General features: G+C 33.0%; 4 protein-coding genes and 1 long non-coding RNA gene across 5 annotated transcripts; 2 read left to right on the top strand and 3 right to left on the bottom strand.

The window, feature by feature from the left end:
• Positions 1–3,195: 3,195 nt before the first annotated feature.
• Positions 3,196–3,918, bottom strand: LOC122590666. The gene is made up of 3 exons (XR_006322580.1): positions 3,835–3,918; positions 3,336–3,647; positions 3,196–3,250 (listed from the first exon to the last, which is right to left on the bottom strand). It is a non-coding gene; the product is annotated as an uncharacterized LOC122590666 (long non-coding RNA).
• A 1,238-nt stretch (positions 3,919–5,156) lies between these two features.
• On the bottom strand, positions 5,157–6,173 carry LOC122590445. Its single transcript, XM_043762649.1, has 2 exons — positions 5,757–6,173; positions 5,157–5,357 (listed from the first exon to the last, which is right to left on the bottom strand). Exons 1-2 carry the CDS (start codon positions 6,107–6,109, stop codon positions 5,303–5,305), a joined length of 408 nt encoding a protein of 135 aa, XP_043618584.1. The 5' UTR covers positions 6,110–6,173; the 3' UTR covers positions 5,157–5,302.
• A 5,757-nt stretch (positions 6,174–11,930) lies between these two features.
• LOC122592963 lies at positions 11,931–16,091 on the top strand. Its single transcript, XM_043765297.1, has 3 exons — positions 11,931–12,201; positions 12,818–12,986; positions 13,317–16,091. The coding sequence occupies exons 1-3, from the start codon at positions 12,088–12,090 to the stop codon at positions 15,905–15,907; spliced, it is 2,874 nt and encodes a 957-aa protein (XP_043621232.1). The 5' UTR covers positions 11,931–12,087; the 3' UTR covers positions 15,908–16,091.
• A 270-nt stretch (positions 16,092–16,361) lies between these two features.
• On the bottom strand, positions 16,362–17,683 carry LOC122593234 (pentatricopeptide repeat-containing protein At1g55890, mitochondrial-like). Its single transcript, XM_043765616.1, has one exon. The coding sequence runs from the start codon at positions 17,630–17,632 to the stop codon at positions 16,490–16,492; it is 1,143 nt and encodes a 380-aa protein (XP_043621551.1). The 5' UTR covers positions 17,633–17,683; the 3' UTR covers positions 16,362–16,489.
• Positions 17,684–20,730: 3,047 nt separating this feature from the next.
• Positions 20,731–21,842, top strand: LOC122592258 (transcription factor DYT1). Its single transcript, XM_043764448.1, has 4 exons — positions 20,731–20,964; positions 21,085–21,264; positions 21,439–21,615; positions 21,762–21,842. Exons 1-4 carry the CDS (start codon positions 20,731–20,733, stop codon positions 21,840–21,842), a joined length of 672 nt encoding a protein of 223 aa, XP_043620383.1.
• The last annotated feature ends 311 nt before the right edge of the window (positions 21,843–22,153 follow it).

Genomic DNA, 22,153 nt, shown 5'->3' with positions numbered 1-22,153 from the left:
AAGAGAACGAGTAGTGTTGAGCGTTTACTAGCTGCCTGGGATCTCCCTGTTTCATTAGCTAATAATGTGTAATTCATATTCCTAGCAGTTTTAGTTTATGTTAAGCCCATGGTTTGTTTTTTAGCTATAGGTGATGTGTGTTGCACTATTGTCCAGGAACATTTTGTAAAGTCAACTTAGTACTATACTATGTTGCCTGGTTTTAAAGTTTGTTATACAAAAGCTTACAAAGGTAAAATCCCTTTTACCCGAAAAATGATTGGTTGAAGTTTAAGGTTATTATAGTTATATTCGATAAAGATGTTTAAATTGGTGAATAAAGAAGAAAGGTATATTAGGTACTTCAAATCATGAATTGAGATTTTAAAAAAGGGCAAACTGCTTTATAAAATAGTATTAGATATAAGTAATAAAAGTTTGAAGAATTGAGGAAGAAAAAGAGATAATTTATCAATGAGAAAACAATTAATTAAATAAGGTTATAATGTCTTTTATATTAAAAAGCCTATAATTTAGAGTTTAATTCTAAGTCTAATAAGGAAATTGAATCTATATACAATTAAAAAAACTAATTTAGTAAAATAAATAAATTAAAAGACAATCGTTGCTGCCACCATCTTCTTCGACCAAAACCACCGCCATCATCTCCGACCACCCAACAACAAATAAAAAGACACACAGTCGCTGGATCTATCTCTCTGTCTCTCTCTTAGCCACCGCGTCGGCGCTGACAACGGCTAGGTCGGAGCCCGTACCGTATCAAACCGCCATCATCTGTTGGATCGCCGCCTATCAAATCTATACCATTCACATATGCGTCCGGTGACAACCCTTTTAAAATGGATGAGGGCAACACCCGTACCGTATCCACCAGAAAACAAAAATGATTATCACCGGAGTTGTTTGACGGCGGCGGTGATTACCAATCAAATTTGATTGGAACTGACTCGTCGGAGTTGTTAAACGGCAATGGTAAACGGAGTAATTCACCGGAGTGACGCCGCTGATCGGAGATAACGACAGTGAAGATCGACCTTCCTTGTGTGAGTTTGCTTTTAATCTTAACCATTGATGATTGTTGAGATTAACACATTGGATCTCACCAAATTTGGTGGTTTCTTATGAATACAACTCTTTTAATAAAAAAAATATATATTGCTTTTATTAGACCAGGACGTTGTTCTATGTAGAAAAAAAATATCATTTTTGACTATGCCGTTAGAAATATGTACATGTAACTGCAAACAATCGATGATAACGATTTGATTAGATTGGCTACAGTTAGATTCAATGTAACACCATTCATGCATGATCATATGATCAACACCTGGAATCTGTTGTCCTTGGAATTTAGTGTAACTGGACATTTAATGCCCCTTATGTCTTTTAGCCAAATGTTGGTCATAGGTTCAAAACCTTTGAAAGACATATTGGGAAGTCTTTACCAATGAGGTGGAGCATGGGGGTTTTCTCTAGCATTAGCTAGTTTCCTCCAGAACGGTAGTGAGACTTCCACCGCCAGTAATGGCCTCGGATTGATTGTGCTGGTGACGTGGTCGATCTTTACCGGACGATGAAGAGGCATGCCGCTAAGTTCAATCACCACTGCTGTTAAAAAAAAAGTATTTTGATATCTATTGTGACGGGTAACACCATATCAAGCGAATCTCGTAGCCTAAAAGTATAAGAAGTAAAAAATAATAAATGGAAACAACAGATATGCTGATATGCACAACCGTAACCTTCACTACAGCTAGAGAGGATTCGATGTGTTGTATAGTCGGCACAACATAATACTAATTTGATTTCCTAACCCAATACTGGTTTAGTAGTGTCACGGTAACTCCACAAGCTAGCTACCTATGCCCCAGTGTTTATGATAATTTAAACAGCCTTAAAAGTAATTAACTAAGGACCCCGCATGCAGCTATGAGATCGAGCTTCACCAAGTATCACCAACAATGTAAGCAGACCTAAAGTCTTCAACACTTTTCCACGTCGTCACTACCTGCACACAAGAAAAGTATTATTAATTTGTAGTATCGTAATCTTGTATTAACTGATCCTAAGTTACCAATAACAGCACATGATTATTACAACACACAAGAAACACTTACCTTGGTACCACTTATAAGGTTCGGGTGGCCTTCGATTTTTTCCATTATCATCTGATCTTTATTAGTACCACACAGCAGGTTGAATACACACCCTGGCCCTGTTGCATTATATATGAAGTAGAAGAAATTGTAAAGATTTATATCATCCTCTCCTCTTGATAATACTTTCATTTGTCCCGACAACATACATACATTTCCCTAGCTAGTTAGTCCTTTATTAAACCAATAAAGATATCCACACCTTCAACTGTACGTACATTTTGCCACTGTTGATGGCTGGACATGATAGATTATGGTTGACCGATAGTCAAATATAGCCAGGTCAAAGTCAAACATTACATTACATTAGTTGGGACATGAGTCACAGTGACGAGTAAGGGACATGCATTAATTACAAGGAAGATACAAGTCCAAAAATAATGTAAAAGAATTACATCAAGATTATAATTAACTTTTTGATCACAATTGGCCTCTTCTGGTTACAAATGAAGGTAGGAAATCAATATTACAAGTATAGTTTTAAACTATTCATGTTAAAATGCTTAGGGATTTCAAAGTATGAGACAAAAGGATCAATAAATTAATGCATATAACTTGGAGACAGACATTAAACGGAACACATGAAAGGTAACTAAAGTGATAGAAAAGTATGAAACACAATTTGATAATAGATGAAGGCAGAAAATCAATATTATACTTTTAAGAAAAGATAGCGTTAAAAGGCTCAGGGATTCCAAAGTTTGAAACACAATCAATAAATAATGCATACAAATTGCACATGGAAATTAAGGAATCATGAGAAATCTAGCAAAATTAAAGAAGCATATGCACTTGGTAACTTGAATGTTTTGCAAAAATATCACATATACTTTAGAGTAAAATCTCCATTGAAGATAAATCTGTAAACATTAGTTGAGCAATCCAGATAAGAGAAAGCATAAGGATCGATTAAGGAAACATATGCATAGATACATACTAAAGAGTAACTCAAATGATTGTTGCAATTAATGAAATTATATATAGCTAGTCACCATGAGCTAGAGAGCTATATATGACTCAACGTCAGGCTCATCAGCAGCAGCTTCTTCCGTGGAAGGCATTATTGGCAGATCATAATGAATAACCACATTGACCTGACGGGTATAAAGTAATTAAAACTAATCGTCGACAAATGAAATCATGAAAAGGGAAAGCAAGGAGGAGGAGTGGTAGTTAAACCAATGAAAGATCAATGCGTGAATCGATGTTAAGATCGGTTGTAACTATTTCATAATAATGATCTTTATGTAATCGATGGATGATGCCGCCCCTTTGCTCTTCACTAAGAGAAGAATGGAGAACTACTGGATCAAAGTTAAATTGTAGAAGTGCCGTTTTTAACATTTCAGCCGTTTCTCTTGTGTTGACAAATATAAGAGTCTTGTTCACCTTCACTCCAAATGAAAGTATTGTTTGCGTGATAACATCAACTTTGGAAGCCTCGTCTGGTAATTCCACATTATGATACTTGATTACACCACCATCCATCTCCTTCACATGCAAAACAACAACCACACCATCAATTAATTAAAAGACGGTTTAAAAAATAAAAGCAATCAAATTAATCCTAATATGGGGCCGGATGGATTAATTGATTGACTAAAACAAATTATATACATACTGTACATAGATTAAATTACAAATTTGATAAGTGATTGAAAGAAACAAACAAACTCACCGAAACAGCAGCGATTTGGATTTTAGGTTTCGCTTTCAACAAACTAACGATGCAGAAAATAAGATTAATTTTGCGATCTTTCTCATGCTATTTTTTTCGTTTTCTTTTTATTTTTTTCCCCTGACTTAAGTAGAAATTCTATACTATGATGACTAAATAAAGAAAATGCTAGATTAAAATAATTATATTTTTGTACTGTAATAAGATTTTTTCTTTTAGAAACAATCTTTTTTTATTAATAATAGAGATTAGAACATAGTTAATTTTTTTATTTTATAAAAAAGTATTAGAACATTGTTAATGATTCACCATTTTTACCTAAATTTTTTTCTTCCAGTTAAGTGAATGTAAACATATTTTATATCTGTCTTAATACGAGTATAAAATACAAATTTTTTATTGCGTTTAGTGAATGGAGTCAGCGTCCTAGTTTCACCTTTCCACTTCATCACCATGTGGTAACCAACCATTTACGGATTAGATGGCATATTTCATCGAGCGTGCTCAATGAATGGAGTCAGCGGTCTTTTAACGTTAGACATGTTGGTCATTGTATGCGTATTAATTAGAGTTAGAATATCAATATTTGAAATTCAGATTTAATGAGATATGTCAACCGGGCGTTGCCTGGAGAAACATTTCATTCATTGTATGCGATAACATGTAAAAATTTGATATCGATCTGTTTAACATTTCTGATATACATATTCTCATACGTACTTGTACTTTTGAGGCTGAAAAAATTGTTTTAACTAATCGTATAAATATATAAAATTGACGAAGTGAATAAAATAATATTGAAAAGTATATGTATGTAAAAATTAAAATTAAATAGATATATATGTATTTGGTAAGAGATGTTTACAAAATAATCAATTATATATATTTATATGTCATATACAAAAAGTCGAAGAAAGTAATTAAAAAGCATGTTTCCAACCCCTGATCTCAAAGTCAAAAGCAACCCTTTCAACCAACCTACCAAAGTAGTTTGTTGTTAATAGTTTGTGTAGGTATATTATATATATTGAAACAAAATAGTAAACAATTAAAAAAAAAAGCTGGCACGCAAAACGCTGCAGGGATTTTAGTATATATACTAATTTGATACAACCATTTTATCAGCTAAAACAAAAGACACATTACTCTTTTTATTATTTTACAATCATTTTAATACTTAGATCGACATTTGAATCACGATATCTGATGGTAAGATTCTCTAATTATTTATAATTTACAAACTATACGTTAACATTTTTCTTTTCTAAAAAGAAGAAGAATAAATTATTAGACATTGAGTCTCTAATCAAATAGAACAGTCATTTCTTATTTACTATACATACCATCATATATAATTTAACAGTTATAATACTACTTCAAGTACATAACCATGAACACACGTACGTACGTACGTACCATCATATATACATGTTACATTACAATAGTATGACTATTAAATGCTTTAAAACTAAATCACAAACGCCGTTGGAATGGGTGACACCATATTCCACGAATCTCGTAGCCTGAAAAAAAATACAAACAGACAAATAAAAACCCAAAATCAAACCACATATCGATATAGATATATATATATATATATATACACAAAATAAAGTTATATAAATATTACAAATATAGTTGTATGATTGTTTTTGGACTATCACAATTATGTGCCTATTTATTTTAGAACGACGAGTTAGTAATTAGTTATTGTTTCGAACCCTAACAGTGACATTCAAGCAGACAGTATGCTAGAACAAAGTTGAAAGCGATAACACCGCGAGCAAATGTCTGAAATTATAAAGAATTGATATTCAGTTCTTGGTCTACAAGCCAATATTCACTTCCAAAGCCCCCAAAGATGGCCCAAAGTCAATTATATGCCTATTAAATGTATGTAAACAAAAGACTCATTAACTTACACAAACTCGTTCTTGTTGTATCCAGAAGATGTAAAGTTTGGAGTTAACATTCTTGTGCTTTTCCTGCCTTTGTTACAAGGCTTCACATACAATTGTATCCTCTCAAACATAACCACGTCGTTTTCAAAAATTGTGAATAACGATGGCCGCCATTGTATTGGCTGCCTTACACTTTTTCTGCCTTTCTTACCGATACCATCGACTTTGTCTTTGTGGACTAGACCAACAAGAAGATTCTTATGATCGTTATTATTTTTTGATATAAAAGACGTGAGTGTCACTGATGATCGCGACACTGAATCGCATTCATTGGCACCACAACAAGCAACAAGAGTAGTTAACCAAAACCCCATCTTTGGTTTGCGTAGTTTTTCTTACAAAGAGTGTTCTTTAATTAGTATGAAAAATAAGAGTTGTTAATGTATGTTGTTTTCACTTCATTTTATATATGTTGGGCTAGCTATTTATTTTATTAGATATCAAATGAAAGCCGGCAGGTTTTGAGTGTGACATAGTCCGCAATTAAAGCATGCTTTTTCTAAATCTATCATTTTTGACTAAAAGTAGATACGGTGGATTTATGATATGATCCGAAATTAATTTATTGTAGGGAAAAAGTCTAAAACATTATTAGTCTTTTATTTTTCAAAATATCTATTTTAGCCATTTATATCAATTACTTTTATATCAAATATCTAAATCATTTGACGTCGTTTTTACCACCAACAGTAGTCCCCACCACCACACCATCACTGTCACGAATACCTGCGCATTTTGCGGGTACCGTCCTATTATATGCAAATATAGGTGGATGAAACTTGTCTTTCAAATAAATGTATGTTAATATATGATGATATGCATGTAACCATATTATGGTCCATTTATAATTAGTTTTAGTGGATACTGGCCACTATTAAAGATCTCGACAAATTCTATTAAAAAATCCATTTCCATTCCACTTAATTACAATTTATTCAATAATCTTAGTATAACCATTTATTTGATTAACATATGAAAAGTAGAAACATTTTCAACTTAATATAAAAACTCACTAATTTAAATTTTATGATAATTATATAATTATTTCTAACTTTAATTGCTACAAGGATTGTTCAAATTAAAGTGATAAAGTGAAGAAATATTAAGAAGGCCACACACAATATTAATTTAATAATCCATATGTTTACAATTATGCAATTTGTCGTTTTATGCACTTTCGTTTATGCTTATATTTTTGTTTAGAGTATTTGTGCAATGTGTACATGTTTAAGTCAATAAATATTGTAAAATTTAAGTTATTTTATCATGACTAAAAAGCAAGCAAGAAAAGGTTTTAATTTGCGGCAATCAAAGTCATGCATCAAATTTCGTTATAGATAATTGAGTCATGCATCATATGAGTTTCTACTTAGTTTTAGATAACTTTAAAATTTGAAAAACTAATTTTTAGGTTAGCTGAACTTTTGATTGATCAATTGCCAGCTAAACATTGCAATTGATTGATTGATGAGGTTTAGGACTAATTTTTTTTTTATTACTAATATGAAGATTGTTATTTTGATATTTTTCTTTTAAGTTTTGATTTACTTTTTGTATAATTTTTTTTTGATTTTTTTATAATGTGCCCTTAACTAAAAGCAACCCACAAAATAAAGGTAGATTTTGCAAGTCATTATTTAAAGTACTTGAGTTAAAGTCATTTAATAAAAAATATTTAAAAAGAAAGGTGTAACTTTTAAAGACATAAAGTAGATTTTGCTTGATTAAATATAGAAGTGGTAAAAAGAAAATATATAAACGAAAAGCAAATTAGAACAATGTACTGATTTTGACTTAATGAATAATGATAACTTAAGATTATGTAATGTCTGATTTTATGGAATTAGAACGATAAATGCATTGTCATACTTAATTCAATTTTTGCATTTCTTATCTAGGATCTTTGCCAGGTCTTACCGTAGTTGTATGTTGTTTGTCAAGAGTAAATGAAATTAACAACCAATTTTAAAATTCAAATAGTTGAGTCACGTATTTGAATTCCGACAGTGGGGAGGAAACACTTAACTTATTTAATAAAGACCAATGTTTAAAACATCAAACTTGTAAGTTTTATAAAACTTTTTAACTAAGATTCTAAAAAATCCCTAAGACATGATAATATTACGATCTGTACAAACTTTTTCTCTTTTTTAAAATGTTCATGTGCAGATTCCATATTGTGTTCGGTCTAAAGTTGGTTACATGGAAGTGCTACGACCTTTCCTTTATTATAAAAATGATGACTCTATGTAGGGTGTTATGGACTTATGGTCGTCTATGTGCCTTTTGACATTAAGATCATGATACCATAATAAGAGTCCCTATTCATTATTGAATATTTCGGACTTATAGTTTCTGTTACTTAATTAGCCGAATGCATATGGATTGTATATGAATATAAACTCTAAAAAGAGTAAAACTAAATTAAATAAGCGAAAACATATGGATTTCATTAATGTGTTGGGATTGTTTTGTTAAATTAGACGAGGCAAAACACAGGGTCGTCCTTAAAGATTTATAGGTATTGGTCGAGCGTTAAAACAGAGCCCATAGGTCAAGCACAACAAATTATATATATATATATATATATATATGGAACAACAAGTTTTTAATATATAAGCTAATCTTTAAAAATGACGATAAATGTTATATCACTAAATATAGCAAAAGTTATTCTTCAAGAACGACGATTAGTTTGCGATTAATCTAAATTCTAAAATTAACAATCAAACTATGCCCACGATAGCCAAAACCTATCATACACGTATCACATTAATCCTAAAGTATCTCAAAGTTAAGGTCTCCTAAATATTGACCTAATATTAATATAAAAGATTTATTATGTCCATTTTATAAGGCTTTGATCCAACCAAAGTGGAATCGTTACGTTTTGCTTCATAATGACCCATCGAGACATGACCACGGTTTTTTTTTATCAAAACTTTTAATTTGATCAAACTATGTATTGGACTCAGAGACCTATACCATTGGAAAATAGACTCATTTACGCTTCCGTGGCTGCTCGAATCGTTGAAAGCGGACTTACGGTTCAAAAGTTATGATCGTTACAAGAAAAACAAATTTTAGCGTCTTGGCTAGCGTAAAACAGAAGGTTTCAGCGTAAAGCAAAACTAGACCACCGTGTGGTACAATGGGACCACCGTCTGGGACGGTGGTACCTGCACAACACCCACCTGCACCTTGTTCTTAAGCCAAACACGACCCAAATTCGACCCAAACTCGATTTTGAACATCCATGGACCATTTTGAAGCTAGGAAACATGTTACAAACATATATTTGACAAAATCCATCACCAAAACCTTTCCATAACACAGATCCATCACAAATTTAACCCTAGAACTCAAACCAAAACCCTAGAAACTTAAAAATTGATTTTGACTACCAACGAGACCAAGGATGTTTATATTCGACCAAGAAACATGATAAGCAACATATAATGATGATTTTGAGCTAAAAATCACTTACCAAAACAAACCGAAGCTTAGAATTCGGATTTGGAGCTTTAATGGAGATGAACACTTGATGTTACCCAAAAATCTTAAAGTTTAAGACTAGGGAATTATTATTTAACAAATTTCTAACACTTTGATGCTAACCAAGGCCTTAGATCCGAATTTATGAAGAAGATTTGGTTAGTGTGTGTTCTTGAAATTGAGCGAGAAAAGAGGTCGAAAAGAGAAATGAAATGAATGGATGAGAAGAAGGGATGATAGGGTTGAGGTAAGGTTGGGTGGGTCATGGGTAAGGGTTAATTCCATTTGTTGACCCTATTCACAAGTTCTAGTTAATTAACTCATCGTTAGGTCAAATAAACTAACCAATCGACTTCGTTTGTCATAATGTATGTTATTAAGTCGCCAAAACCTTATAATTTTTATTAGAGTTAATTACTGAAATGGTACCTAACGTTTATGCCATATTACTGGTTTCATACTTTTCCTTTCGAAATTACGCTGATCATACCCAACGTATGCAAATCTCCAATCGGACCATATTGGAGGGCAACGCCGTCATGTGGCCGTTAAAACCTCCCCCATGTGACTTGCACGTAAGGGGTAAAGATGTAATATCGCGTTTCAATGTTTAATAATTACTGAAATGGTACCTAACATTTGCATTATATTGTTGGTTTCATACCTAATGTTTCTTAATTAATTAAATGGTACCTAATGTTTATTTATTTTTATTTTTTTGCTTTTTTTGTACTTTTTTTAATTGGTTCTATTTTTCTTTTATAGAAATTCTCCAAAACTTGTTACAATATAATGAAAATAGTCAAAGTGCACTTATAATTCACTCAAAAATAATACCAAAAAGTTATTTCATAACAAAATATAAGTTTTAAAGTTCACGAATAACCAAAAATAGCAATAAAGTATAATAAAAATAATTTTATAAAAGTTTAAAAGTTTCTTTTTTAAAAATATCGAAAATACCAGAATTATCCAGGAATACCAGATATATTGGCCGGTATTTACCGGTATTTAAAACATTGCTTTAAGCTTCGCATCGCAGTGACTTGTATTTCTCGTGGTATATTCCATGGTCTTACCATTGCGGTATTTCTGGTATTTTCAATAAAAAAAAATTCCTCGCAAATTTTTTAAAATTGTTTTTTATGATACTTTATTGTTATTTTTGGTTATTCGTAAACTTTAAAACTTATATTTTGTTATGAAATGCCTATTTGGTATTATTTTTGAGTGGATTATAAGTGCATTTTGACTATTTTCATTAAATTGTAACAAGTTTTGGAGAATTTTTATAAAAGAAAAATAAAACAAACAAAAAAAATAATGAAAAATTAATAACTAAACATTAGGTACCATTTAAGTAATTATGAAACATTAGGTATGAAACCAGCAATATCGTGCAAACGTTAGGTACCATTTCAGTAATTATGAAACATTGAAACACGATATTACATTTTTACCCCTCACGTGCAAGTCACGTGGGGGAGGTTTTAACTGTCACCTGACGGCGTTGGCCTCTAGTATGGTCCGAGTGGACATTTGCATACGTAGGGTATGATCAGCGTAATTTCGAAAGGAAATGTATAAAACTAGTAATATAGTGCAAACATTAGGTACCATTTCAGTAATTAACTCTTTTTATTATTAACTAATATCGTTAGTCGATTTGCGTATGAGGTCGAATGGTCAAAAGTCACGGATGTTACATCATCGTCGACTTTTGGAGATGTTTGAACTGAGTTATATAGAGCCATGTGTTACTCTAAATAAAGGTAAGAAGAGAAAGTATGGGATATTGGTATTGTATGTGTTTAAGGTTATAATTTTTTAATTAGGGATGGTGTGAGGATGAGGGTATAATAGGTATAAAAGTAATTCTTGGGTGTGTTTTAAAAAGAAGAGTCAATTTACCAGTCAAATTAAAATGAGGTGGTGAGGATGTTAGGATAGGAGAGATCTTATGACACTAAAACTTTAGATTATTAAAAAAGAAAAGAAGGAAAAAATACATTTTCAAAACACAACATGTGAAGTGTCGTGATAACATTAATTTCAAATCAAACAGTTGTATAAGAATATGATGTCATAGTAGTCGACTAGTCGTACAACTAAAATACGAGAATATACAGGAATGATACTTATAATCATCCCTAATATAGAACATTGGATTCAGATTATGTCTATTTTTTGTTTTCATTGGTTTCATTTTATTGTAGTAACATCTTTTTCTTGTATCATATGTAGGTCCAAAAAATTAAACATCTTGGTCGTTATGGGCTACGAGCCCTTCTATCCTGATGTAGTTTTACTTTTGTATTTTTTTTTTTTTTTTACGTCTTGTCATAATTTTTTATACTAATAAAAGCTGCAGTTGTAAAAAAAAGATAAAAAATAAAAAATATATATAAAATCACCCTCAAGTTTAGATATAAAATGAAAATAAATAAAGAGAACATAATTCCCGAGTGTGAGAGCAGGCCCGGTAAACTTGAAATGGGCTGTTATCCCAAAAACAAGCAGCCCCAATCTCACCAAATAGCATTAACCCATTAAAATTAATTAATTATTAGTATTAGATAAATAAACAATTAGATGAAAATAAAATTAACTGATAAAGAAAGAGCCAAACAAATAGTCATCTGAATTCGTCCCCTACATATATAAAGTAGCAAATTTCTTTTTTTCGATCCAATTTTCATTTTCCACTCCGCGTGAAGACTTGTTTTTGTTTGAAATAAAAGAGTAATAAAAAAAAATAAAAAGTACAGTAGATAAGGAAGCCAAGGGAAGGGAAGGGATGTTGGAGAAGATCGGATTGCCATCGAAACCATCGCTGAGAGGAAATAATTGGGTGGTTGATGCTTCACATTGCCAATCCTGTTCTTCTCACTTTACTTTCATCAATCGCAAGGTTTCTTCTTCTTCTTTATTAATTTATATTTAATTATATCCCTCTTTTCTATTTATCTACTGTATTGACTTCAATTAATCTGTTATCGTGTAAAGTAAATTATGTGCTGTTTAGATCGTGACAGATTGTTAGTAACGCAAAGTTGGTAGGTTGTGATGTGATCATCAGGCCAAAATGTAGAGCTTCGTGACTAATCGGTTTCAATCATAGTTTAATTTTTTTTTTTAGTGTTTTTGTAGTTAATAATTCAACACTGGATTCCTTTTTAGGCATTATTGATTTCACACTCAGCCCGTTTTTCGCTTGAGATCCTTTAGGCTTCATCTTAGTGAATACATCATAAGATATTCGGTACAGGTCTTTCTGTAAACTATTCTTTAGATGGTTCCTGCTAGACTCCTTAGCTACACACTTAAGGGTTATGAAAAGTAGAGACATGCCAGCTCAGCTTTCGTCATTTACATTCTGACTTGGACGTACTGATTGATATTCATTTTTTTTTGGTCATGGGTTTTGGGTCACTTTGATCTGCTAAACCCTAATTTTTTTAAGGTTGGTATATGTCTTGCACAATGCTTATATTTGTTAACTTGTTTATGTGTGTATGGATTTGCAGCACCATTGTCGAAGATGTGGGGGGTTGTTTTGTGGCAGCTGTACCCAGCAAAGAATGTACTTAAGAGGACAAGGTGAATCGCCTGTTCGTATTTGTGATCCTTGTAAAACATTAGAAGAGGCAGCACGTTTTGAATCACGATATGGGAACAAGAATAAATCTCGAAAAGGTAAGTTTATTGTTTTACTCCACACAAATTCTGCTTGACTTCACCACAACTGATTAAATTTCTATTTACCCAAACAATCAAAAAAATCTTGATCCTTCCTTGATGGTAAATACTCCCTACAATGTATGAATTTGTTGAACCTCTGGAAAAAAGGAAAAAAATTAAATTACAAATGAGTTAAGTATGCTGTATGTCATCAATGTATAGGTTTGGTGGTAATGGGTAATCTTTCACACAAAAGGAAGCAGTTTGAATTGGATGTCTGGAAGAAGGAAAGTTTGACTCTCTTATGGTACATCAAAAGTGCTTATATATTTTATTCTTTTGCAGGGGCATCAAAACTTGTATCCGATAACGACGATGATGTCTTGGCCAAAGCTCTCGGGAATAGTGGAATTGAGTCATTTTCATCAGAAAAAGAGTCGCTTCCAAGTATGCAACGAGCTACAAGTGCATCATGCTCCAACAGTGAAATGGATGTTGACCTTGAGTCAACTACCCCCGAAGAACTGAGGCAACGTGCCATTGAGGAAAAGAAGAAGTATAAAGCTCTAAAAGCTGAAGGAAAGCCTGAAGAAGCCTTGAGAGCTTTCAAAAGGGGAAAAGAGCTTGAGAGACAAGCTGGAACTTTAGAGATCGAGTTGAGGAAAAACCGCAGGAAGGCTCTTTCATCTGCCAGTGCAAATGAGAACACAAAAGTAGGAGATCAAAAACAACCGAAACAAAAAGATGATCTCGCGAGTGAACTCAGAGAACTTGGATGGTCGGATCACGATCTTCATGATGCTGATAAAAAACCTGTAAGCATGACTTTAGAAGGCGAACTATCAACCCTGCTTAAAGAAGTCTCTGAAAAGACTAACAAACCCGAGAAGAGTAATGGCGGTATTGACAGATCTGAGGTTGTTGCTATCAAGAAAAATGCACTTGCTCTCAAACGTGAAGGGAAGCTTACCGAAGCCAAAGAAGAACTTAAAAGAGCCAAAATACTTGAAAAACAGATTGAAGAACAAGAACTATTAGGTGATGATGAAGATTCAGACGATGAGTTCATGTCATTGATTCGAAGCATGGATATTGACAAAAAAGATGTTTTAGTATCCGGGAATGATCGGAATCGTAATGTTGACTTTAACCAACTTCTTCACATGGATGATGTTCCCAACCTAGATGGTAACTTTGATGTGACTGAAGAAGACATGGATGACCCTGAATTGTCAGACGTGTTGCAATCTTTAGGATGGACTGAAGATGATGATGTTGTTGATAAGGAGGCACTGCTAAGTGAAATACAGTCTTTGAAAAGAGAAGCACTCAACGAGAAACGAGCTGGTAATACTGCAGAGGCGCTTGCTTTGCTAAAGAAGGCAAAATTGCTTGAAGCCGATGCTGGTGGAAGCCATGACCTTCAAGAAAGAGATGGTGCACCTCAACCTTCTGCAGGTGCATCGGTAAAAGTTGCTTCAGACAATAAAGGGCCACCAAGGAGCAAGTTTGCCATTCAACGAGAGCTTCTTGCTTTAAAGAAGAAAGCACTTGCTTTGAGGAGGGAAGGGAGAGTGGATGAGGCGGATCAAGAGTTGATGAAAGGAAAAGCTCTTGAGCAGGAACTCGAGGAGTTGGAAAGTGGTCCAAAAGTCAAACCTGTAGCTATGAAGCCTGTGGACTATTCTGCACCGATGGATGTTGATGATGAAGGAGATGATGTAACTGACACTGATATGAACGATCCCTCGTATCTTTCACTTCTGCAGAATTTAGGTTGGCAGGATGAAGATGACGGGAAAGTTCAAGTACCAGCAGAGGTCAAAGCACCAAAACAACATATTATCGTATCAAAGAAAAGTAAAAGTGAGATTCAAAGGGAACTCTTGGCCCTAAAAAGAAAATCCCTTGCTTTGAGACGCCAAGGGAATGTTGATGAAGCTGAGGAGGTTTTAAAAGCTACTAGAGAGTTAGAAGACCAGTTGGCAGAAATGGAGGCCCCAAAGCAAGAAACAAACATGGACAAAATCACAGCTGAAACAGCAGTTAGCGTGATTTCAATGATGGAAAAGCCTCAACCAGCCATTAAAGAAGGGACTGTTGGACCAAAGGGTACTGTTGGTGAGAGTTTTGTACATGACCATACTCAAGTTGTTGGGAATGAGTCAAATTCAGTCCAACAACAGATCTTGGCTCATAAGAGAAAAGCACTCAGTTTGAAAAGAGAAGGAAAGTTAGCAGAAGCCAAGGAGGAGCTCAAGCAGGCTAAACTTCTGGAAAAGGAGAGTACACATGTGGATGACAAAATCCCGGACATGGACATGGGAGATAGAACCCCGCTTCCGAGTACTAGCAAAGTGAACAGTTCTGATGCTGCCTATGGTACTAAAAAGGAAGAACCAGAAAGTTCTGCCCCTAAACTGTCATCACGGGAACGATTTAAATTGCAGCAGGAATCATTAAGTCACAAGAGACAGGCACTAAAGTTGAGAAGAGAAGGTCGGACAGAGGAAGCAGATGCTGAGTTTGAATTAGCCAAGAATCTTGAAAGTCAACTAGAAGCAGCCAATGAGTCAGCAAAACCAGTGGGACCTGTTGATGATGTTGGTGTTGAAGATCTTCTTGATCCTCAACTTTTGTTTGCACTTAGAGAAATAGGAATAGAAGGTGCTGTTGCTCAGTCTTTACCTGAGAAGCCAGAGCCAATTAAGAATAAACCTGTTGTAAACAAGACTCAAGCTGAACCATCGGTCAAAGCTAAATCTGTGGTCAATCAGGGCGAGGCGACAACCAAAGATAGAACAGAGATGGAAGAACAAATTAAGGCAGAAAAAGTGAAAGCCGTAACCTTGAAACGTGCAGGAAAGCAAGCAGAGGCGCTGGATGCTCTTAGACGGGCCAAAGTTCTTGAAAAGAAGCTAAATTCCTTGGCTTGAACTTAACACTATAAGGTATTTGAATGTATTTTACTCCGCAGAACAGTATTTTATTGAATCAATATGCCATTTTTGATTCAGGAAAACACATGTCAATATGTCATTCTAGAAATTTTACGAGATCAAAACAATTTGTACTCCGTATTGGTTTACATAACAAAACAAATGAATATTCTGTAAGTTACATTTGGCGCTTCTTTGTGCATCATGTGGTGTAATTCGTAAACAGAATAGTTGTCTAATATTTAGTGCATATATCAATATCTATAGTAATTCGATGTTTAGCTTAAACTCATTAAAGATCAGAACGAAGAAAAAAAACTTAAAGACAGTTTTCTTATGAAAATTATAAGAACCAATGACATTATCCAAAGGGCGTATGCCCTTTTACCCAAAAAAATAAAAAAGAACAATGACATACTATCTGATACGAAACCCTAATGGCAAACCCAAGTAAAAACAAAATAACTTGCCTTTCTATTTTTGATCAAAGATCATCATATCATAATGTTATAGAAACATCCAACAAAAACAAGAATGAAAGTTCATAAACTAACAAAAACAAGAATGAAAGTTCATAAACTACTCTTCTGCAGGCATAGCCAGATTGTAGCGTCTAAACTTGTTTGAGTTGCCAATCTCCACAAGCTTCTTAGCTTCTTCAGTTTTCGACTCCTTGATCAATCCATCAATCACCAGTTGCAAGACATATGGATCAACAAGACACTTCTGTTCAACAGATTGCTTGAATAGCTCAACTGCCCACTCAAGATCACCCATTTTTGATGCCAATCGAATCAAAGCAGCAAACGTTGCTTTATTAGTAGTATTATCACTCTGCACCAACTTAGCATACCATTTCTTAGCTTCTTTCAAGTCACCATTGTTACAAAAACCATTGATTATAGCATTGTACGTAAACTCATCAGGCTTAATCTTTTTCGGCCCCAATTTCCCAAACTCTTCAACAGCTTCTGTTAACTTCTTCTCGGCGACCAACCCAACCAACTTAGCATTATAGCTTCTAACATCAGGCGAAACACTCGTCGAATCCATCAGCTTACCCCAATATTTCTCCCCATCAAGAAACCTACCATTCCCATATAACCCAATAAGTAAAGTATTAAAAGTAATCAAATCAGCCTCCAAACCATTCTTCTCAATCTCACCAAAAACCTTATCAGCCATTTCAAACGAGCCCATTTCACAAAAAGCCTTAATCGCAGTATTATAAGAAACAATATCCGGTTTCACTGATATCTTCTGAGGCAACTCCTTGAAAAACCCATCAATCTTATCAAACTTCTTAGCATTCACACACGCACCAAGAAGCGCGTTAAATGACTTAACAGTCTGTGGACACTTTCTCTCAGGCATTTCATCGAACACCTTAGACGCATGATCAAACATGCCCGATTTCCCATACAAAGAAATCAATCTAACAGCAAATCCTTCTTTGGAAATATCATGATATTGTTTTTGATCTTCAAGTATTTCTTCGACCCATTTGAACTTTTTCGCGGATGCTAGACGGCGGACTGTGTTTCCGTACACATTGGCTTGTTTTCGAAATGCGGGGTTTTCTGAAAACTTTTTAAATTTTTCAACAACTGTTTTGAGATTGCGTTCTTTGTAAAGATCTTCGTACATTGACGGGGCCGCCGGAGATTTGGTGGCGGCTGTAGTTGAGAACGTTCGGAATATGATGCGAGAAATGGTAGACATTTTTTAGAGATGAAAATATGTGCCGCTTTGCTATATGGCAATATTACACACTCAAAGTCAGAGCAAATAGGCAATTACATTTTTTTTTTCCTTGTTAAATACATTTTGTTTAAAATAGTTTTTTTTTAAAATTTTTTTTTCCAAAGTTGAAACCCTAATTTTCCCTTTCGTTTTGAAATTTAGTTTTTTTATGTGTATATAGTCAAAATCAGCTATTACTTATGTAAGTCGATCGAAAAGAAGATATTGATTAATTGATCCAAATCACTTACATATAGATGAATTGGTATATTGGTTAAAAGTCTTAGATTCAAATCCTGGTATATACAAAATGCTATTAAGAATGGTGACAAAGGTTTTCACATAATGAATTCCTCTAAAGCTGGAGTTAAATATATGAAAAAGTATACCGGTGAGCCCAAATTTATCTTTATTTTAAAAAAAGTTATATTCTTCGCAAATATTATGTTTTAAACACTACACCACCTATGGATAAATAAAATAGACATGCTAATAATGTTTTAAACGAAGTTGTATATGAAGCCATCTTTTATAAACATTTGATTTTTCATTACATTAAGGGCATGCTTGGTTGAGGGTTATTCTAGGTGAGGAATGAGAAAGATAATTAATAGATGGTGCTTGTTATCATATAATGTAGTTAATCATTACTTAGTTTTGGTTAATACCCCATTACCTAATAAATTGGGGATAATGACTATCATTACCGAGTTATACATGCTTATCCGTAATCTCACCCCACCACGACATATTCCATGATTCTCGCTTTCTAAATGCAATAGTTATAACCGTATATACAATATCAATTCTAAGCCAAATAATATACTATATTTTATATATATATATATATATATTAATTATTGAAGGTTTTCCTAAATTCATATATCATAATAAGATTAATGTACTATAAGTCCAATGAACACATTAGTATCTTATAATCATATGCTTAATCGTTAGTAGAAAGAATCTTCACTTTCACTGTACAAAATTTCATTGATTTTAATTATAATTTACACATTATAATTATATATATATATAATTATATTTACACAATATATAACTAAGACAACAATATATAATTATAATTAGAAAAATATTTAAATAAACAATTACAATATATATTATTACACTTATTTAATAAATTGATATACACATAATACATTTTTGTTGAATACCCCAACTTAACCAAGCATCATCAAAAGAAATGGACTATTCATTGCATTCCTTATTATTCCCTTTGCCTTTTCCATTACCATTCCTTAAATTGAACCAAACACCCCCTAACATCTCGTTACAAGGGCATGAAAAGTTTACAACTTCTTTCTTTTTTGGGAAATGATAAATGTAGTTTCGAAAGCTATGTTTAAGATTAACTATATAACGGATCTCAAACTGTAAATATTGAAGATGGTTGTTATTAATGTACAATATATTCAATGTAATAACGTGTAACACATAGTTCCAAAGATTGCGTTTATCAATTCTTTTATATATCCACTCATGAAGAAACTTATTAATTACTAATTAGTGTAAGTTTATTTGTAGGGTTAAAAAGGTTAATGTTTGGTAAACACTAAACAATATACGTAGTATATGTTTGAAAAAAATTCTTTATTTTGACGATTATTAAAACAATATATATTATCGTCTCTAGTTATATATCCTTTTCTCTAATTCAAGAACCGAAGTTCTTACACAAGTTACTCATATATTATAGGGATAAGTATCCTGGAATGTAACCATCCGCGGAGGCATTCTGGTAGGAAGGCTGGATGAATGTCTATAGTAGGAAATAACTAAAGTTTTGTGTATTGTATGTAAACAACTTTAAAAAATGTTTATTGTATGTAAGAAAACATACGTGACAACCATATAGAGGTGCCACTTGTCTGATTTTAATTGGTTGAATACATTTTCTTACATACAATAAACATTATTTTCGAGTTGTTTACATACAATACACAAAACTTTAATTATTCCATACTATAGACATTCGTCCAAAGTTTGTACATTCCAGGATACTTATCCTATTTTATACTTGTTACTTAGCTTCGAACTTTTCTTGGTTCATATAGTCAAAAATCATTAAATAAATGTTGGGAATGTTCTGTTAAGTTCTGGTCATAATTGTACTCGAGCAATCAGACACTGCCTCTGTGTAGTACACAGTTGCACACCATTCTGGCACTTTTCAACAACCAATATTAAAGAAGTGAATATAAAAGCCACTACTAATTTATTTTATGTATAACCACCAGATAAAATTTGTTTAATTAGTTAACGTATGTGACTTATAAATTTCGATTGTTGTTTATATCATACACACCATATTATAATCAAAAACAAAAAATGAATTAAATGGCCGGTATTGCAAAAAAATGTCACCTTCATATCTATAAGTAAGGCTTAAGATATAACAAAACGTTGAACTATGTAACTATAATTAAACAATTAACAATGCATGAAATGGATCAAGCACCATTAAATCTGAGTCCAAGTACTCATTTTAAAGTGGTTTAGTACTGGTCCGACTTTATGTTTTGTTTATAACAAGATTTCAGGCGGTTTGAAACCTTCTCAAGTAACATTTTAGAGATGCATGACTAGAGAAATGGTCTGGAAGCTTTCATGAGTATAAATCTGAGTCGAAGTACTCTTTATCTATGGATGGAAATTTTTTATCTATTACTATTAAACCTCATCCGTTTTTACTCATTTACAATCAAACAAATCTTAATCATCATTAATGTTGTTAACAAAGTTCTTCGATGAACCAAATTTCTATATATGTTGAAAAAGGAAAGATACATTTTATTTACATATATATTTACAACTCATTATCTATATGTTGGCAATAAGATTTGAGCTTCCTAACATCCCAAAAAGTTTTGACCAATAACAACTAACAAGAAGATTCCTTACCCCACCTCCAACTAACAAGAAAATTCCTTCATAAAATTGTTGCTCAATCTCTCTATAAATACTCCATCTAGCTAGCTAGAACACACTTTTTCCATCACCTATAAAACTACAATAATACACCACTTAATTATCCGGTGATATATATATTCTCTTTCATGGAGAATTCTTACCTTTTTGACGATATGTCGTGTGTGTTAGAAGAAACCAAATGTAGTGTCGATAGGGTATGCAAAAACAAAAGGCAGCTTTATGACGATGAGGACGACGATGATAACGATCATCATGATGGAAAATTCAAGTCCAAGAACCTTTTCGCTGAAAGAAGAAGACGCGAAAAGCTCAAATCAAGGATGCTAGAATTACGATCCGTGGTTCCAAAGATAACTAATGCAATCATTCATAACCTATAACAACTTATTTTTTTTGCTTTCGTTTATTACTATAAATTTTGTCATTAATAATATACTAGTTATATAAAAGTAAGTGAAAAATATATTGATCGATTTCAGATGAACAAGGAAACGATCATAACTGATGCCATTAGTTACATTAAGGAGCTTAAGATTTCTGTCACGAATCTTGGTAACACACTTCTCCAAATGGAAGCAGAAATGCCAAACCCGCAGCCGCCTTACGAGGCTGTCCAAATAATTCAACCCGTGGAAAACATGAAAAAATGGGGCATACAGGTTAGATTTCAAAATAAAACTATAACAATTTTAAAATTTGTATGACGACTAAATATATAAACTTGATTGATTAGATTTTTTGGTTGATATTTCCCTGATGATCGATCACTGCTTATTACAGTAGCATATATACATTATTTGACTAATTAATTTGCTATAAATATAAATATATAGTCGGAAGTAGTGGTGACAAGTATCGATGAGAATAAGATGTGGATGAAGATAGTATTGGAGAAGAAAGTAGGAGGAATTACGAAACTCATTGAGGCAATCGGGCTGCTCGGGATTCAACTTGTTGATACTAGTGTTACCACCACCAAAGGGGCGGTTCTTCTTACTTCAAGCATTGAGGTATATATATCTATATATATTTTTTTTATTCATCACATTTAATAATTGCAAAGCTATGTTACATTTTATTACATATACTCGTATATAAATAATTAAATATCTAGCTGATTAACGGTATGAAATGCATTTGTGTTGATTTATTGCAGGGAGCACATGGTCATATGCTTGTTGCTGAGCAGGTTGAGCAAGTATTAACTGATATTATTAAAGTGATACAAGCCAAATAATGAAACCATAACATATATATGTGTGGGAAATAACTGTTGGCAATATAACTTAACTCATGCTAATATATACAAATTAATTGTAAGCTTTAATTTTAGAGACGAATTAATTAAAGCAGAAGAAGCTAACTAGCTAGCTAGCTAGCTACTTTATATGCCATATATTGCGAAAATAATCGCAACAAATGAAAGTTATGCCAAAAATCATTAATATGGTTCTATAAGCGCGCGGCTGTCATTTAATTTACAATTGTCAGTGAATGAGTAATACTCGTATATAAAATCTATTGTCAGTTTGAGGGCCGGAAAATGTC

The sequence above is a fragment of the Erigeron canadensis genome, chromosome 3 (genome assembly GCF_010389155.1).
Source record: "Erigeron canadensis isolate Cc75 chromosome 3, C_canadensis_v1, whole genome shotgun sequence".
Lineage (NCBI taxonomy): Eukaryota > Viridiplantae > Streptophyta > Magnoliopsida > Asterales > Asteraceae > Erigeron > Erigeron canadensis.
The sequence above is the reverse complement of the archived record's forward strand: the minus strand, read 5'-3'. Positions and strand labels throughout refer to the sequence as shown.